This window comes from Cygnus atratus, chromosome Z (genome assembly GCF_013377495.2).
Source record: "Cygnus atratus isolate AKBS03 ecotype Queensland, Australia chromosome Z, CAtr_DNAZoo_HiC_assembly, whole genome shotgun sequence".
NCBI lineage: Eukaryota > Metazoa > Chordata > Aves > Anseriformes > Anatidae > Cygnus > Cygnus atratus.
Genome location: NC_066396.1, coordinates 53,796,974 through 53,816,114, shown reverse-complemented (window position 1 = coordinate 53,816,114; position 19,141 = coordinate 53,796,974). Strand labels below are relative to the sequence as shown.

Here is a 19,141-nt window from a genome sequence, read left to right as displayed (position 1 = left end):
TGCCCAGATCCTAGAACTATCTGTCCATGTCAGAAGTCACTCTCCATCTTTTTTATAAGAAGAATTTCTCCCCAGTAGCTAAACTTTCCCTCTTTTAGGTTAAAGCCATTACCCCTTGTCCTATCACTACAACCCCTGACAAAGAGTCCCTCCCCAACTTTCCTGTAGGCCCCCTTTAGGCACTGGAAGGCCGCTGTAAGGTCTGCCTGGAGCCTCCTCTTCTGCAGGCTGAACAGCCCCAACTCCCTCTGCCTGTCTTCATAGATTTTAGCTCAACTTTACTGTATATTCATTCACATTTTTCACAGATAGCTCAAATTTACTGCATATTCATTGAATTTATAAATTTAAATCATTTCTCTGAAAATTCACTTCCAAAATGCCCAAAGTGAGCAATTACTACTCATTTCTCTTCTATATAATTGTGAAGGTTTTTTTTTGTGTGTGTGTTTTAGTTCAATTCCTTCCATCTCTGCTTAATCACCTACATTATGCCAATAGCTTAGTATTTCAAAATGACTAATATTTTTTTTCTTTCCAGGGTAGCTGCTATGTAGCAGGATGAAAAAGCCTGAGAAAGACTGAAAGACTCCAGCATAAACCCAACACCCTTGAGTTAGATCCAACAGGCCTCCTGATTGCTCAGGATCTGCACTCCTGATTGGCAAAGCAGGATTGACAGGTATCACCTACAGAATTTGGGTTAGATACCTAACTTAAATTAGTAGCATAACTGCAGAATATCAAAAGTTCACCACAGTATGACGCATATTTAAAGAATGCAAACGCATTATCAAAACCAGGTGTTTTAGAATTACTACAAAATTTCAAGACACTTAAAAGACCTAGAATACTACACTCATTTTCAAAACATTAAGAGAAAACATTTTATCTTTGATTCCTATGGCTTGCTATTAAATACAAAAGAGGCTGGAGGGATTGTTTAAAGGATTGAATTTACAAGGACTGGGAGGACGATTTTAGGTGAGGTAAGAACAATTCCTTTGAATGCAATGACATGAAAGAATGTTTATGTGGACTGGCATAGTCATTGTCCTAGCAATGATAAATGATCCAAGGTCTCAAGATACACTGAAGTCACTACAAGGAATTTTGAGAGCCTTACTAGACAAAGCACTAAAAACTCAGTCTAGATAGTGTTTGGCCATTTAGTCTATTTCAGATTTCTTTGCAACTTTGGAAATATTTAAACTTCCTCAGCCAAACTGATTAAGGGAGAAAATTACATTCAGAGCTAATTATGAATTCTTACTAGTGATGAACACAGTCATTTATGATTGAGAAGTGTCAAACTCTGTCACTTACACCCATCAGCTTCAAGCATGAAAACATGCAGATCATTCTAACAACTTGAACTTTTTTTAGTATCAAGACAAAGAACCACCTAATATGATACCCTGAGAACAAAGATCTATTATGTCTTCAACATTACCACAGGTTAAACAGTGTGAAATGAATGCACAGAGCTATAAAAAGAAAAAGTCTTTACATCCATTCAGGAATTTTTTCAGATACTGACCTGTTTACTAACAACACCATTCTATACATCTTCGATTTTTACACTTGTCTAAATTAAAATGCAACATTACTAGGAACATGGATCTCACTACACACACTTGCAGAAAAGCTCCATGCACATTAAAGCTAAAGTACTTACTGAAAAAGTGCTATTTGGTATGACAATAACATCACAGCCAAGACAAGCTTGCTATTTTGCAGGAAAAAAATCCGTATGCCTGTTGCAACTGAAAAAAACTTCAGAATAGTTCTGCTGTCTTAATTAAAATGTAGCTGCTACGCAAACTGCAGAATCAAAAGTCTCTTAAAATGTGTGACTTTCCTCAAATTCCTATTCCATGTTTTCCTTAAGCTTTATTCTGAGGACTTGAGATTATTCAGATTATTGAGATTATACTATTTCAGTATTAACAATGGAACACAAGATATTCTTCCTACTGGAGTGTTTCACTTCAGACTGGCAAATAAGATTTCTTTAATTTTCAGGAAGACAAAATAGACACACAATTGTTCAGTCCACTTTTCACACACACACACACACACTGATATGCATTCCTATACATTTCAAGACATAACCCTGTAACAAAGTATCAGGACTGAGGTTTTTCCCTTCATGCTACTAATAGCAGGACGTTTCATTTACATAGCAATATTGCCAGCAGGTGATGAGTGCAACAACACCCAAAGAAGTCAAGACATTACATGTAGGGTTTCTGGTTTGAAAAAAATCCATATATTTTAGGCTTTTTAAGGCTCCAATTAAAGTAAATGGGAAAAGTATGTTATCATAACACTTAATTCCTTTTCTGATAACAGCAGGCAAAGCTTTTATAGTGAGATACCTAAAGCAAAATGTAGCAAATAAAATATAAATTTTAATTTTGCAGTACAAGTATCTGCAAAAAATCAGAAGTTGTAATTAAATGTTAGAGACTTTTCATTGTGGAAAGGGTTGGCAATACTAGTTTTGTCAGAACAGTTGCATTTAAAAGTGATACTTAATATTAAACAAAACATCACTCCAGCAAATTAAGTTAAAAAATAAGCAATTTTAAAATAAAGCTAGTTAGCATACAGCACAAAATTTTGGATGAGCACACAGTTACCGTGTGTTGCTATCACCTGAAGATGGGAAAGAAAGAATAAAAAACAGATGAATTGGTATAGCTAAAACATGAGCACGCAAAGCACAATCTTTAGTCAAAGAATGCTCTAACACTAAACAATCTTCCTCCATACATTTCTACACTCACAATGAAACACCTATTCATTACCTAAGTACCACCACTGCTGATGCTTATTTTCTTACTGGCCAAGAAGAAATGCAGCATTGAAATTCACAATCTGCTTCCACTTGGTTTTGCTTTGTAAAACTGAATTAATCATTCAACTACCTAATGAAACATTAAGATCTACCAAATAAAACATTAATGCAGCATCAAGAAACAAAATTACTTCAGAAGCAAAGGAAGCTAGCAATAAAAGGCAGCTAATTGTTCTTGCATTTTTAGATCATAATTTCTTCAGCAGAAGAGACTAGTCTGACAAAGTAATAAAAAAAAGAGCAATCAAAAGTTTTGCAGAATGCAAATTCCATACCAGGAATTCCATACCAGGTTTCAATACCAGGTCCCTTCCATCCCAAGCCTCTCTCTGATTCTAATGAGATGACAGACTCCAACACAAGGAGTTAAGTGTAGAAGTGAAAATGCATTTCAAGGAAGAGACATTTTAGTTTATCCAGAATATCTGCTTCTCGTATTTGTTGAAGAGTTTTAGAAAGGTAGTCAAGGATGCAATCGGTAGTAGAAAAGGCATTATTAAGTCCTTTATTCTGTCAGCTGTAGCCACAACACAAGTTTCTGAGGGCAGAGAATGATCCTGACAGAAAATAGGTATGTCCTACAGCAGACACAAAGAATGGATTAGCATTTCAGCACAGTTAATGTACAAGAAGTTTAAGAATGCACAAGCCTAGTGGTAGGACTCTCAGAAGTACAGTGAGTGCGTAAATGCTAAAGAACTTCAGACTACATAGGCCCTGTAAAATATTAAATATTGCTCACATTAATTCATGTGCTGCCATTCCAGTGAAATGGAATACAGACTCAGAGAATGAAACTTGCAGCATTAAGGGCCACTAAAGAGCACTGACGAATTACAAGTGGAAAAGGTTCTCTTTGAGTATTGATTAAACATCATATGGAAAACAAGTATTGAAGTAACTGGTTCTCACTAGCACATTCCTGTACTTGGTGCATTCCATCCTTTTCTTTCATTCCCGAAACCAATCAACAAATTCACAGGGAAAACAGGAAAAGAATGCAGTTTTATCAAGACAGTCTGCCTCAAGACCAGTATTTGATTTTGCTAGTGCAGAGCTTTAATAAATTTGACAACCTCACATTCCCTTTAAGGTGCATGAGTCACCTTAGACATCAATCTGTATTTAATCAGCCTAGTCCAAAACATCAGAGGGGAACTTATCTCTTCATGATTACGCTTGGTATGTAATGTTTAGACAATGTAAAGCAAAAGTGACAGCTTGCCACTAAGTCATGGCACATTTACAGACACTGTCTGATGATCCTCTATCAATTCCTCACAGGACATGGAAGCGTTTTATCCCCCTTTAGCTAGAAGAGACCAATGGTTGGTTATCTACCAGGTTAGATGAGGCACTGAGCACGCTGATCTAGTGGGTGGCATCCCTGTCTATGGCAGGGGGGTTGGAACTGGATGATCCATGAGGTCCCTTCGAACTCAAACCATTCTACGATTCTATGATCTAATTTGAATATCTTAGCACTTACAACTGGTAAGTGTAAAAACGCAAACCATGTCAAACTATACTCTCGAGATACTCAATTCTAGTGAATAACCACATATGACCTTCTGTGATTAATGCAAATGAGATGGAAAAGTGAAGAGCTTTTTCCTGACTAAGAATATTTATTGAGTTCCACAAGACATGCACAAAAATATCTCCAACAGCACTCAGATCCCTGTGATAGTGTCTAAGCTTCTGTCAAAGTAAATCATGGATTAAGTTTGAAGCAGTTTAGAGAACTTCAGCAGTTTGTGTCTCACTGTGATTTAAGGCCTAAGTGACCCTGGTTCTGGGCAGGGCACAAGAGCTTCCATCTCAATCATACTCTTCCATTATTGTAAAAAAAATTAAAACTTGATTCTAACTAAAGTGCCAAGGGTATAGTTCACCAACAGTACAGTAACTAACAATTCACAATGAACACTGTAATCAAGATGCAAGACTTATTTTGGGCAATCACTATTCTCTAACAAATAATTTTAGAGAGAGAAGAGCGTGTGAACTGACCAGCATCTTTGACCATCAAGTACTCACTGTTCTATACATCAGAAGCTGCCAGATGAGCTTGAATATATGGTTACTATTTTACTCCTTGCATGCTACTTTTATTATGGAACCAAATGAAAACACACAAAGCAAAAAGCCCCACAAACCTGTCAGGTAAGAAATAAAAATAAGGTGAGAAGGCAGCATGAGGCATTCCATACTGAAAGGTAACCTACAGAGAGTTCTTATCCCTCACCCCTGGGAAAAGGCACAATACAGAAAGTCTTGTGGAGATGAGCACAAGAAGTGGAGTGCAAGAATACTGCAGAAGCATGCAGTGTACAATCAAAATACTAGAGTGAAAGAGTAAAAACAAAGGCATGAGAATGACAGCTTAAAACTTTATAATTTTATAACTCTGTCAATGGAAGAGAAGAATAAGGACTATCTATCACTAAGGAAAAGTCATTTTTCTGCTGTTAAACTTCAAAATCTAAGCAAAATCGGCAGAATTTAAGACAAGGAATTCAGTACCTTCAAGTTTTTAAGTAGTAGAGCTGCCAAAGGCAAGGAATTGGCAGAATATATCCATTATCACACAGTAAATTTTCTTTAAAAAGACACCATGAAAGCAACAAAAGCAAGACTGAACAGACAGGCACAGGAAGATCAGTTCCACAAAAGGTAGCAGGTACAAGGGGATAAAGAACAGAGGTCTGTAAGACAGCATGTGCCAAAGAACTAAAATGGAGAACAGTTGCTGAAAAGCTAAAAGCAGCTCATCATAATACTTCATACACAGAATTCCTACAGTTCTGCTATGCTGCTGAGAAGTCACTGTTTTTCATCATGCAACAGTTCACTCCCCTTGTACGCCTCCCACTCTTCTCTCAAGTCAGTGCAGTTCTCCCAGGACAAAAAATTTGATGTTGTGCCAATTGCTTTTATCTGTGGAAGGCTTGTAAGGACAGATCAAAGCTGTATAGCTTTTCTGACCTTTAAAAAATGGAGGACCTGGCCTTTTAAAGCCATACATGAGAAGTTTAAACAGACTAAACATAAGAACAAACAAAGAAAAATGCACTCAAAGTGGCTACAGAGGTGCAAGTTCTACAGATCTGAGTTCTCTGATCATTACAAACAGTTTAGAGCAGTACAATAAACAGACTACACTTGACAGAAAAGCAGTTACAAGCAAAAGACTTCAAGTACAGTATTTCCAGTTAAAGTGCTACGAACCCTACAGTAAACGACAAAGTACAGTTCTCGTAGTTCTATCATCATATTGACTTACCTTCTCTTCCTAGAACTAAGAAAGTCTTCACACTGCATAAAACTTGATTATAAGTTCAAAAATGTATGAATCCATACTGTGATGACCAATCATATAGAGGTAGTGAAAATCATTTGGAGTGGGAGTGAAAAGAATCATTAGAAACAACAATACACTAATAATCTGAGAACATATACATCCAAGGAGGAAAGTACTCTTCTATGTAATTCAGGGCAAAGCAGACAGAGTGCGGAACCACTCATTTTGCGTAAAATCCCTTCATTCAATCACCTACATTTGACAGAATGAAAGAGGACACAGGATGACAACTGAAAACGAAACTGGACAGAAGAGCCAATGCACCATTTCCCTGCAGTTTCTCTACCCTCCATTCCATTTAAGTATCATCACTCTATCTTTCCTTATTCCTTCTTTATTCATTGACACCCTCTATAGTTGTTTTTTTTATTTTGATCCATGATAGTCTTATTTCTATACCACTTGTCCCTGCTCCCACCCCCCTCCACGCATCTCTCCCAGGTTTTCAGCATGTGTAAAACAGAGCAGACAACACCAGTGAATACAGCACTTGTAGAGAGGTTTTCCCCCCAGCATATTTCTAAAATATATTTATAAAAAAGCTACATTAGAAATAATAATTCATAAAGTCTCAGTGCTAACTATTAGCTATTAGATTTCATATTTAGAAAAGAATGCTGAATTTGACCATTTCTAGAATAAGTATCTGAGCCTTCATTTAGAACTCTTACCAGCGCAATTTATTTTTACTTACTTGGCCACAGATTGGATAACTTTAGAAGATGTATCCTTAATATTTGTGAAAAACCGTTCTGTTCCTCCTCTCAGAATATCAAAGAACCCTCCGTAAGTCTGGTCACATTCTGCAACAGTCAGGCCTACAGTAGTCAAACAGAAATAATTGTACTTTAAGTCATATCCTGGAATAGGCTCCATTTTCAAGCAAGTTGCCTACAAAGATGGAAGTGAAAGTATATATAAACTAAGCTTTGTTGTAAGGCTCACAGTTCGAAAGCTTTCCTTAATGACGACCTATGAAAAGAGTGACCTCTGCATGGTCAAGAGCTACTAGTAAACTAATTAACAGATTGCTTAACTGACTACTCACATTTAAGAGAGAACAGCAAAACATTCATAAAAGCAAGGCATTTCATATTGCCTGTGCAGGCATAATTAAGTTACATTTTAAGCCCAAAATCTCAGCTAGAAACATCTATTTGTTAGCATGATAGCATACAAAGAGTACTCGTTCCCGCACAAAACAGATGGCCAGACAACCTTTTGATTATACTCCTATTTGGAAGCTAGATTCCTATTTAGCAATTCATATACAGTCAAAATTACTGCAAATAAATATTACCCAATTTTTAAAATTTCCTCTTGAGCTTTAATACCCTCTTACTGGCAATTCAGCATACATAATATAGAGCAAGTACTACCAAACTGGAAGGAAAACTGAATACAGTATGAAATATTCCCTTGATTTCTTCTACGTTAATTGTAATGTTAAGCAACATATTCACACTTGATGTAAGATGGTTGCAGAAACTGCCTTTCATTAAGAAATTAGATGCAAGTAAGCCCATTAGCTTTTTATTTTCTTTACTATATTAAGTACAAACCTGGAATATCTACTTTTATAGAATGGGTACATCAGCTTTTAATTGTGTCATTTTGAAGACATGCTTTGGTTGATTCTATTAAGTGCGATTAGTCTAACTACTGCTTTTCTTCAGATGATACCACAATTTCTCCTCACCACTGAAGTTCCTCTGACACAACTCTGCATAATCATCCCCTAATTAGCTGGACTCAAGACAGCATCAGCTATGGCTACTTCTGAACGTAATGACTAGACTGCCCATAGTGTGATCTTAGGCTGCTGCTTTTTACCTTCTTGAGGTTGTCAAAAATTTTTACTTTGGGATTGACAAGCTAAATGTGAAAATGACTTTAGACTACAATTGCTACGAGATGGGCTTCTGACTACCTGATGGGGTTCAGTTCAAACGCTTTTTTAGCGGATAAGGGGTAGGAGGGAGAGGGGGATTTCAGATGCCTACAGACTTATTTCTTCTTCATATAGGCTTTTATTGGGCTAAAATAATAGTGTCACATCAGTGGTTTCTTAATATCAACGTATTACTGTAGTTCATAGATAGCTGCCAACAGTTAAAATCCTTGAAATTGCTTCTGCATTTCTTGGTTGGACTACCTCAACATTTAGATATCAACAAGCCTGTTTTAGCATAAAGTTATGCAAAAAGACACAGAATGGCTGATTTTGGTCATACCATATATAATGTTAAGTAGTTCTGCTTGGAAAACAGACAAGTGTCATCTTCCTACATTAGAGATACAAGATCCAATGTTGTTTGTGCAAGACCTCAAGATATGGACCGATTTTGGTACCTTGTGCCACAACATATCAAGGTTTTTGTTATAATCCAGCACTTTAAAATCCAGCACTTCTGAGAAGATTTTCAGCAGTTAAATTTAACTTCACAAATTCTCGCTTTACACTGAACATTACAAAGTATCATATGCCTCACTGAATTGGAAAGTTTGGGGTTTAATAAGTAAAATATTTTGTTTACTTTCACTGTAGCTCTTGTTCTTAGAAATACTATTTCTTATTCTGTCAGTTACTCTCAATTTTTAATTCATTATCAGAACTTCTCACCCATCTACAAGTCAATAATACATTTTAGTTTCAATTGCTCTACACGAGAAACTAAATTTTATCTTGTTTAGCAACAAATTTGAGAAATTCACATTTGCGTTATCAACATCCAACCAAACCCTGAGAAAAAGCAAAAAGGTTAGAAACAGCAATATAAATTCAAAGTAGCCACAAAAATGTCTAAAACCCCAAAGTGACTTTTTTCCAAAAATACAAGATATGCCATTCTCTTACACTTAGAAGATATTTCTTTCTGCACATACCTGCATTGTACATATTATTGAGCTGTCCTGCAGGCTTGGAGCTCTGTGAAACCGATGTTACAGACATCCGAGGCTGAGCATTGTTCCCATAGCCTCCATTTTGTTCCAGGAGCTGTGGAGATTAATACTGTGATGATTTTCTTGCTTCTTTAGCCAACTTGTAAAAGTAACTTACATAGTATAACTTGGTGAGAACAAGCATGCAATCTGTTTCTGAGGCTCAAGAGAAAGCCAGGAAGTTCAAGTACAGCAATTCATTCAGTTTCCGTATTGTGTAAATTAATCAAACTGGAGACAAATAAGTGGGTTTCAAGTCAACGTAGGCAGAGTCCTCGTGTATTAGATTTTCCTGTGCAAGTTAATGATGATTAAACACAGCATGTAAAACAGAGCACTTACATACAAAGGAATGACCCAAGACCATGCCAATTTTTCAATAAGCAGTAAGAACTATAATTAGTTTACTCTAATGTCATGTAAGCACTGTGAATTATAAAAGCACATTTTCAAAGACCATAGAGGTGATATAGATCAATTCAATTGAATTACAAAATTGTGAAGTTTTCAAAAGACTAAGGAAGATGGGACCTGCTCTGACATTTGTTACTAAACTCACATTGGATAAGAAAGGAAAGAAAGGAGATCTAATCAATAATACTCCTTTATGAGATTCCTTTACCTCTGTGATGGGGGATTTAGGATTCACATTCCTAGCTGCTGCAATCTCCTGCAGTTGATTCACCAGTTCAGTGATTGACAATCTCTCCTCTGGGTTCACTTTCAAGGCAGAGCCTAAAAAACATGATTCAGGCAATAAAACAGATACCCTTAACAGCTCTTCTTCCAGCAAAGATCAGTAATTTCTTCAGTACACTCTAAAGCAATGTGAGCACTCAAACATGTGGAACAGTTTGGAGCAGCCGCTAAATCCATATTCAAGTATCACTGTTGTAAGTAACCACAACTAACACCATTTATGGTTAAGAATATTTCATAGAATATACTTGAGGAGTCTATTAATGAACAACCTCAGAAGCAATGTTGGATTTAATTTTTGACAGCAATTTAATAACGTTGGATTTGTAGCCAAACTTCTGGTACTGTAATCAAAGATTTTGGCAACCTATATGAATTGAAAGTAAGTATTTCTAAAGCAAATTCAAAGAATTGATCAAAACACTAATCACTGCTATGGAATGATTCAAACACTAAACAAGACAGGTGACATGGCTAAAAAATAAGTTTCGTTTAAAGTTTAAGTTTTCTGAATGTGGATTAAAATTTTGAATACAATGAAAAGTTGTTACAGTTAACCTTTCCATCATCACATGATTATGCAGAGATCGACAACACTTAATTCCAGGAATATAATACAAATACTAAGATACATCCATTGATACCACCAAGCTAATAACATTATAAACTTACTGATGAGATCATGAAACACAGAATAGCGGGTGTCATTTTGTGGAATAGTGTATTTTCCATTGACTATGCGAAGTTTAGCTCCATCTTCAAAAGGATGTTGCCTAAAGCAGAGTAAATACAGGATACAGCCCAGAGCCTACAGAGAGATGAGGCAGAAATATTTAATTCAGGAACTGATAATTGAAGTGGAATTTTAGACTATGCAATTGATTAAGTTCCCTAATAGAGCTTGCAAATCACAGGTTTCAATCATCAACTGCTGACTCATGCAACCCTATATATATATCTATTACAATGCTTTAGGCATCAGTTTCACACTCCTGAAATAATTAGCCTTGATGTTTCTCTGAGGACAGAAACACTTAGTAAAACATTCACTTGTCATGTTAGAGCACTCCTAGCAGTGAAACTGCTTTTAAATAGATATGTGGTTTGTTCCCCCCTTCCCTCCCTGAAGTTTTCAGTTTCAGTGATTCTCCTATTCATGTCTTTATAAAAATCATAGTAATATAACTATTTTATGATTTTTTTCAAGTATACAAGAAAATGAACACTTGCAACATTGAGCATGTTCAGGAACAGAATTCTTCTTCCATAAGTTTTAGACGTTTTATTTCTAAACTTCATCTTAGGCTTCAAGGAGACTAATTCTGTTTCTTGAGTCAGAGTTTGGTCTTTCTTATTTCTAACCCAAATACTTTACTATACAATGTACCACCAAGGTAAGCATTTAAGCGTAAACCAGTCTGTTTAAATGCCATGTTACAGGAACACAAAGTTGTCTCTGAAACAGCTGTTTTGATAAAGATTTGAAGAAAAATAGCCTTAAATGATTGTCCTTTTATTTCCTAATAACCACGTAACAACTTTAATCAGAAGGTTACTCAATTCTTTCTAGCAAGTAAAGTTGAAAAATCAATTCCAGATGGATTGTTCAAGCCTCAAAGAAAAAAATCACAAAGTTGTGACTAACACACTCTGGGAACTTCAAAGTTCCTTGAAGTGTCCAAACTTAACTGACCTGTGTAACCAACCTGACAAGGGAACAACTATCAGAGCCAGCAGGACATAATGAGTTCTAACTTCTGAATAGTCTAGGTGCTATGGATTAGTTAGAACAATTTTGTGTGTTAGTTAAGTAAATTTAAGTTTTGTATATATGTGTGTGTATATATATATATATATGTGTGTGTGTGTGTACGTAAATATCAACTCATAAAAATATATGAAATCTATTTGCAGAGTGATCCTGGTGTAGAAGAACCATGCTTCCCTCTGGCCTATAAAAGCTTAATAGTAAAGCACCCAATACCTCTGAGAAAATGTTTGCACAACGTACTGGTAAATTCTTCCTTACTCTCTTCTGTACCCAGCTTACTTACTAAAGCATATGCTAGCTGAGAAATCTGTTTACGGCCTTCAGTCCTCCTTGCGCACTGTCTCAAACTGTCTTTGCTTGTCAGTTTATCCCAAGAACAATTTCAAAGAATTGAATGTTATTAAAAATCTAAGGCTTGACATATAGTCACTCCGAAATGACTTGTTAATTCACTAATTCCTGGGCCAGAAGCAAGCTGTATATACTAATTCTGTACATTATCATATAGCAAGTACATTTGTGTCTGACTGTTGATATAAAATAAAGAACTCTATATAATGTATACACTGAACCACCACGTAGTCTACATTAATTAATCCAGCAGGGGAATACAGGAAACAGTAACTACTCTGCCACAGGAATATCTGCTTAGCAAGAAGACAGATCATAATTTAGTTGGAGGAATGAAACTATTTCCTGTGCAGTTCAATACATCAAGCACATCAGGAGACAGCATCCACAGTCACAAGGGAGAACAGCACAGGGACAATCGGGTGAACACACAAAGTAAAGAGACCACTTAGATTTAATCTTTGCTTTAATGGATACAGAGTGTTATTTATTCCTCCTCCTTCATCTGTATCTTAGAATTGTAACAGTAATATTTTTTAACATTTTAAATACCAACTGTGATTCAATCTGGCTAAAGGCAATTCCAGTTGCACCAAGGCATTCCCCAAAGCCAATATTATCAGTGCTGAGGCTGTGCAGATGTACTTAACAGAAGAGCCCATTTCCCAAGATGTTGCCCCAGAACTTTAGACAGAACCATTAAAGAACATGCCTGGGTGGATTTGAGAACTCATGTACCAATAGAAAAAAATGCAGCATGTCAAAGTTAAAAAGTAACTGAGTAATTCACTGAGGTTCCAGGGTTGGGCATAGCACTCCTGAATCTCAGTGGTTAGGATCATACAACATTATCATACAAAGCAAGACAGTATTAAAGAGTGGGAAAAAAAAGTTATTCGTTATGCAGGTAACTTACTCAGAATCTAGTCTACTCATTCCAATTACATTTCCATCCTCTAGAAAAGCAGTGCTTCCTCCAGACAAAGTTTGCTACCAGTTTAAGAAGCATTTCAGCTAGCCCCCAGCATAAATGTGTTAAAACCACTGCAGCACACACTGGTGGTGTTTCAGAATGCAATGCCGAAAGTGAGCCTATCAATCTTCTTGAATTCATGCACTGAGTGTTAAATCTTCATAAGCTACCCTTCAGTGTTATCTACAAAATCTCCTCAGAAGTCAGTAATTCAGAAACCATCAGCATATATAATTAGATAGTCTTTCTGAAGGGCTCCAGTTAAAAGATCTGTCTGTCATTCTTAATCAGGTACCTGAAGTAGATTAAGCTCCAGATGCATTTAAAATTCACAGTACATTATTTTTACATCATTTTGCTAATACCGACCCATTTCATCAAGCCTTCCCTACAACACTCAGTATAATCACTTTTATTCCCATTATAACACAACTTCGGAATTTTTGTATTTAGCCAGTTTCCCCAAACGTAAGATTGTAATCATAGAGCAGGTTGTCTAATGTTTAATTAGATTCCCAAAGGGAACCAGACTGACAACAGAAGTATATCAAAAAACAGAACATGTTTATCAGAACAAATTCATTTCTAATATATTCAGAAGTCAAAGACAACTAATAACCAATCACAATTACTTAACACTAAAATATTAATGTTATTAATGTTTGTTCCCTTTTATCTTTCAATTATTCTGCCTAGCACTGAAAATAAGCATTCAGCACAATTCACATGATCCCTCAGCTCCCTGAGAAAGTACAAAATCTAGTTTTAACCACCAGGAGTTATTATAGTCCAAATTATTCCTGGAAATCTGGAAAGATATTTCTTTGGAATTTACTCTGGTTTGAGTTTCCCACCCTCACCATTCCAGACAAAATGTCTACCATAGTTTAAATTTCAAAAAAAATCTTTCAAGACAGGCTTTTTCTTGCAATGGTCATGCTAGAAAGGAGTCAATGTTTGACAGACTGGGCACATAATTAAAAAAACTCAAGTGAGAAGGGTTATAACCAGCCATCCATTCTGAATTTTGACTACAGTCCATATTCTATATTTGGAATCAGCATAGCAAATGCATTCTGAGATGTCAGAGTACACTGAAATAAACCAGGATTAATACCAAAGATCAGCTTATTGGAAGTTCCTGAATTTAACAACTATGCTATTAACCTTTCCTCATTTTTCCTAAGAAATTCTAAGTAGTCTGGACAGAAGAAAGTGAAAAAACTAAGTGACAAAAAAGCCTTTACTTTGTCACAACAGGTCTTGAATCTTATGACATAGAACTGCCACAAACAAGTCCTAATTTTCCTTTACCATTTTGCCTTATCTCACCCCTTAGCACAGTGGAAGTGTTTTGGTTGGTTGTTTTTTGTTTTGTTGTTTGGTTTTTTTTTTTTGGGGGGGTAGTGTCTTTTGAGGAAAGGAGGAGAAGATTTTGAAACAAATCAAGATACTGTTATTCCCATGCCCAGCTCAAGCTTCAGGCAATAAGAAACAATAAAAGTTTTATAGTATAGTTCCATGCATACACAGACAGTACTTCAAAATAATTTCTGAAAAAAAAAATAAGGGACATGAAATCTACAGATACTCAACTCATGCAGAAGTAAAATCTGGAAGATGCCTTACATAAACTAGAAGAATTTCTTACCAGGTATTGGTTAAGGAGAACCCAAATTTGAAATTTTACTCCTTAGCAAGGAGCCCTTCATTTGCATTTCCAGAAGTATTAGATAGTGGGAATATATGAAGCAGCTTGCAAGCCAAAAGGGTAATTTCTGAGAAAAATCTTTACGACAAGATAGAGACTGTCATTTCAGTTCAGGAAATGACACTAAGTAAGCACACTAAAAACAAATACCTTCAGTTTAATTCCTTTCTAATTAATGTGCTTGTTTTCTGCATATCTCTAGACATAGGTAGGAAATGTGCAGAAAACAACTGACCGAGCCTGAGGACTTCTAATCTATTCAGTACCTAATCACATTCCTGTTGTGGAATCTACGCAGTTGATAACTGTTTCATCCATGCTTCTGTTTTAAAGAAGACATTTCTACCTCCTTTCTGTTTTAAAGAAGACATTTCTATCTCCTTTATACTTTTAAGCTCACACTACAAGTAACCATGAGTGTTACTCGCCCTATGCGCTTTCCTGGGAAAACTGTTTTGTTTATGTGAACCACAAACTATAAGTCAGTTATACTTTCAGACACTGTCGTACTCTTCTGCTGGATACTGTGCATGTTTTGGCTGAAACCAGAGTGTAAAGGAAAAACACAGAACAACATGTTCCAAAGAAAGCACGGTAAACAGAACAGACCTTCCAAAAACACAGCAGGAGATAAGCACCAGGTGCACGCCAACAGATGTGTTTCTTTTGTTTAGGATAACTGTAGCTGCCATTTTGAGAAAGGCTTTTGTTAAATGAAATTCTTGCTGTGTAAGATTACATCTTACTAGATGTAATCTTAGTTCAGACAGTCAGTATTGAAGGAGTGTGAAATGACCAAGTTGTCAGAAAAAACATTTGTTATTTCTTCACATGCCAGAAAAAAAAAAATCACTGAAAACATAATGTTAAAATAGACGTTAAATAGAAGTTTGCTCAATTGTAACTAAGAAACGGAATGAAGTTCTCAGAGTCTAGCTGAAATCTCAAAGCACCCACATTACATTTTCTCACTTAGTCTTTTGACTTTTTGCCAATACAGACAGTTGAAGAATTTGACACTGACTCTATAAAAGACATCCAATAAACCAAAACATCTCTAAACAAAATAATTGGGTAGTACCTCTGTATTACTGCAATATTACCAGTTACTAGATAACTGGAAAAGGTAAAATTAAAGATTTAATACTTACAACAGCTTTTTCAGTGAACATTAACAGCTTATATACTTTGCTATATAAAACATGAATGATCCTTACATTATTTTCATCTTTGCTATCTAAATGTAATACCTAGATGTAGTAGGTATTAACAGTTAATACTGTTAATACAGTAGGTATGACAGTTTTAATCCAACTTAGCAGTAAGTTGTCACAGGATGACATGCGTGACAGAGCTTGAAAGGAAAGAATTTGAATTTTGAATTTAAGGACTATAAATATTATGTCTGTGTTGTGGTAAGCTCCACCTAAGCAACAGAACAAGTGATTGTCAAAGAAAGCTCAGCATTGCCTTTCACAATGGAAGCCAAGCTAGAACTGGGGGGAAAAAACATTAAGTCTACATCTCACTTCCTAAATATTTAGATACACAGTTCACACTATTTAAGTTGATTTTGACATAAACAGTCTAATCCACATTTATTTTCATTCATTTCTAGTTAAAAAATTAATATGCAGACTGCATAATCAGTTTCACGATGACATAAGAAGCTATGATAAAGCAAAAGAAAATTTCTTACCCAAATGTCCTGCTTTTCACTAATTGGAAAATTTGAATACAAGTCTATCATCTCTGGTGCCCTGTACATTGGTGTTGTATTCCTGGTGATCTGCAGAAGATAGAATTTCTTGAAGCAGAAACTAGAATAAGCTTTAATGACATTCAACCACAGAAATAGAATGCTATCCATTCTGCATGGACAGCTATCTTTGATAACTAATTTCGGAAACTCTTGTCCATGCAGAAGCTATCAACTGAATCATGTAATAGTCAAGAATGTTTCCAAAATGCAAATATGTGAAGCTAAATCACTGTTCCACATTAGGAACGTTATTCTCACCTCAAAACAAAGAGCAAATGCACTTTGGAAAAATCAACAGCATTTAATGCTGTCACTGTAGTCCTAGGAGCACAGCAATACTGCCTGCTTAGGTCCTGCTCAGAAGACCTGCTATTTCTTCATAAAACACTTAACAGAAAATTCAGAAGATGAGAATCTCTTTGGCATAACCAATTTTCAACTTCCTGTTGATAGTGCAATTAGAAGAGGCTCTATTAATCAATCATTTCTATTTCCACACCAGACTGCAGAATGGACACTGTTCAAAATGAAGCAGTGCTTACAGACACAGCTACAGAAAACAAGCTATGATTTTAACTGCAGGCAGTCTTTAAACTCTAGCAACGTGAATATAAAAACAGAACTTACGAACACAACTGTAAGAATCTTCATTTGTCTTAGAAGTTCCATGAATTAATAGCAGATTAACAGCAGATAATGGAATCTACTGTCAACATCAATTATTTTGAAATAGTCTCACCTCTTCTTCAACCAGTGCTCTCTTTTGTGCAGACCAGCTGTAGTCAGGATAGTAAGCTACAGTTGTAGCACTACCAAAGTCACAAAGTTTAATCGTCCCTTGGTTACTAATAAGCAAGTTTTCCACCTTCAAAAAGAGGTAGAATAATAAATTGAAGACATCCCACTTCTGAACACCAAAACACATACTTTACATATCAACTTATTTGTACAGAGCAAATATAAAAAACACATATATAGAAAATAATACTTCACTCTAGCCCAGAATGTTCCTGTTTATAGGAAAACAAAGGTTTCAAACAGCACCACACTGCGAAACAGACAATTTTTAAGAGGAAGCATCAAAAATGGTATAAGCAGTAAACATCCAAGAGAACAGGAAATAAACCCTGGGGGAAAAAAAGTCATTTTATTAGTGCCCAAGGATAGGCTTGTTTCTTATATCATCAAGTGCATAAGCAGTATCTTGAAATATAAATGCTTTCATTCATTGAATTGAACATGGTTAGCTCAACTGCAGTGGAGTGGAGGTTAGGACTGCTGTAGATACAAAATACAAAAGTTACCAGCAGAGAAGCAGGCTGCTGGTGGACAGCCAGAATGATGCAGCCATGACCTCACGAGTAGACAGAAGCCAACTGTTTGAGGAATATGTGCTGCCTGAACAGTTCATCTTCATCCCTTCCCTTTCTTAGTGCCTGAAAATCCAGCCTTCCTGTACTGCTAAGTGAAACTGGGAGGAAACTTAAAGGGAAGAGTAAATACTGGGCAGAAGTATCACGTGGTCATGTCCAGAAAACGGCTGAGATACAAGTCATGAAAAGGGACCAATGTGCCTTTTAACTTTTCCAACATTATGCTACCACATTCCAGATAGACAGATCTATCTTCCCTTTCCTTTTGACACTACCGTATCTCTGGATGTCATTCTCCAAAACTTCAGTTTTCAGAACATCCCACTGACCTCCCTTAGACATGTCCTTATTCCACCATAAAATTAATTTTGACTACCCTGTAAAGAAGACAGACAGCTGTTTAAGTATCAATCTCAATAAGCAAATTGAATTCCTTTGTTGGATAACCTTTGCTCACCTCTATATACAATGAAAATGGGAGGCAAGGACAAGGAGTAATCGCTTTAAACTTAAAGAAGGTAGATCTAGACTACATATTAAGAAGAAATCTTTACTGTGAGGGTGGTGAAGTGAAGGCACGCACGACACGGACTCCTGATGGCTCTTGAACAGCAGGACCTTTATTGCCCTTTTTCACCACTACATATACTTTCCCCGTAGCCCCACGCGCTGTCCACACGCCCGAATCCGTCTTACAGTTGGTTACAGACCCTCAGACACGCGTCTCGAGCCAGCCAGCAATTGGCCACTGCCCAAAGCTCATCTTTAACACTGTAGCCAATTTACTTTATCTCGACCTTGCTCAAGTTTTTGGTTCTACTGCTGTTCTCCTCATTATCTCTAACTCAGGGATGTGTGGAACAGCGCGAAGCCACCTGCGAATTCCTTTCCCACAAAACAGCACGAAGCTCCCTGCGAATTCTTCTCCCACAGTGAAGCAGCAGAACAGGTTGCCCAGAGAAGGTGCGGATGCCTCATCCCTGGGGGTGTTCAAGGCTAGGTTGGATGGGGCCCTGGGCAACCTGATCTAGTGGGTGGCATCCCTGACTATAGCTGGAAATGAAGATACCCCAGAGCAGGGTGATCTTTAAGGTTCCTTCCAACAAAAAACGTTCTATAATTCAATATCAAATCAAGTTTGAACACTAAAAATGGTTACAGTAACACTGTAGAAAAATCAAGATTTGGTGAACATGTTGTGCTGCATACTCTGCTGAAGGTTGCTAATAACTAAAAACATTTCAGCTGATTATTCAGATTGTCTCTAATAGGCTCCACGACCTGTGTTATGCAAGCCAGCTGTGTCCTGCAAGCCAAATCCTATAAAGATC

At 36.5% G+C, this 19,141-nt stretch overlaps 1 protein-coding gene across 3 annotated transcripts in view; it reads right to left on the bottom strand.

Moving 5' to 3' along the window:
* Positions 1-19,141, bottom strand: part of GAK (cyclin G associated kinase) — a 77,147-nt gene that overhangs the window by 39,587 nt on the left and 18,419 nt on the right. For 2 of the 3 annotated variants that reach the window (XM_035564196.2, XM_035564197.2), the window contains exons 6-11: positions 17,177-17,302; positions 16,375-16,464; positions 10,542-10,677; positions 9,793-9,905; positions 9,114-9,225; positions 6,922-7,045 (exon numbers count right to left, since the gene is read on the bottom strand). In XM_035564196.2, the coding sequence (XP_035420089.1) occupies positions 6,922-7,045; positions 9,114-9,225; positions 9,793-9,905; positions 10,542-10,677; positions 16,375-16,464; positions 17,177-17,302 (701 nt within the window). The remainder of the gene's footprint in view (positions 1-6,921; positions 7,046-9,113; positions 9,226-9,792; positions 9,906-10,541; positions 10,678-16,374; positions 16,465-17,176; positions 17,303-19,141) is intronic. The other variant, XM_035564198.2, reaches the window with a different exon arrangement.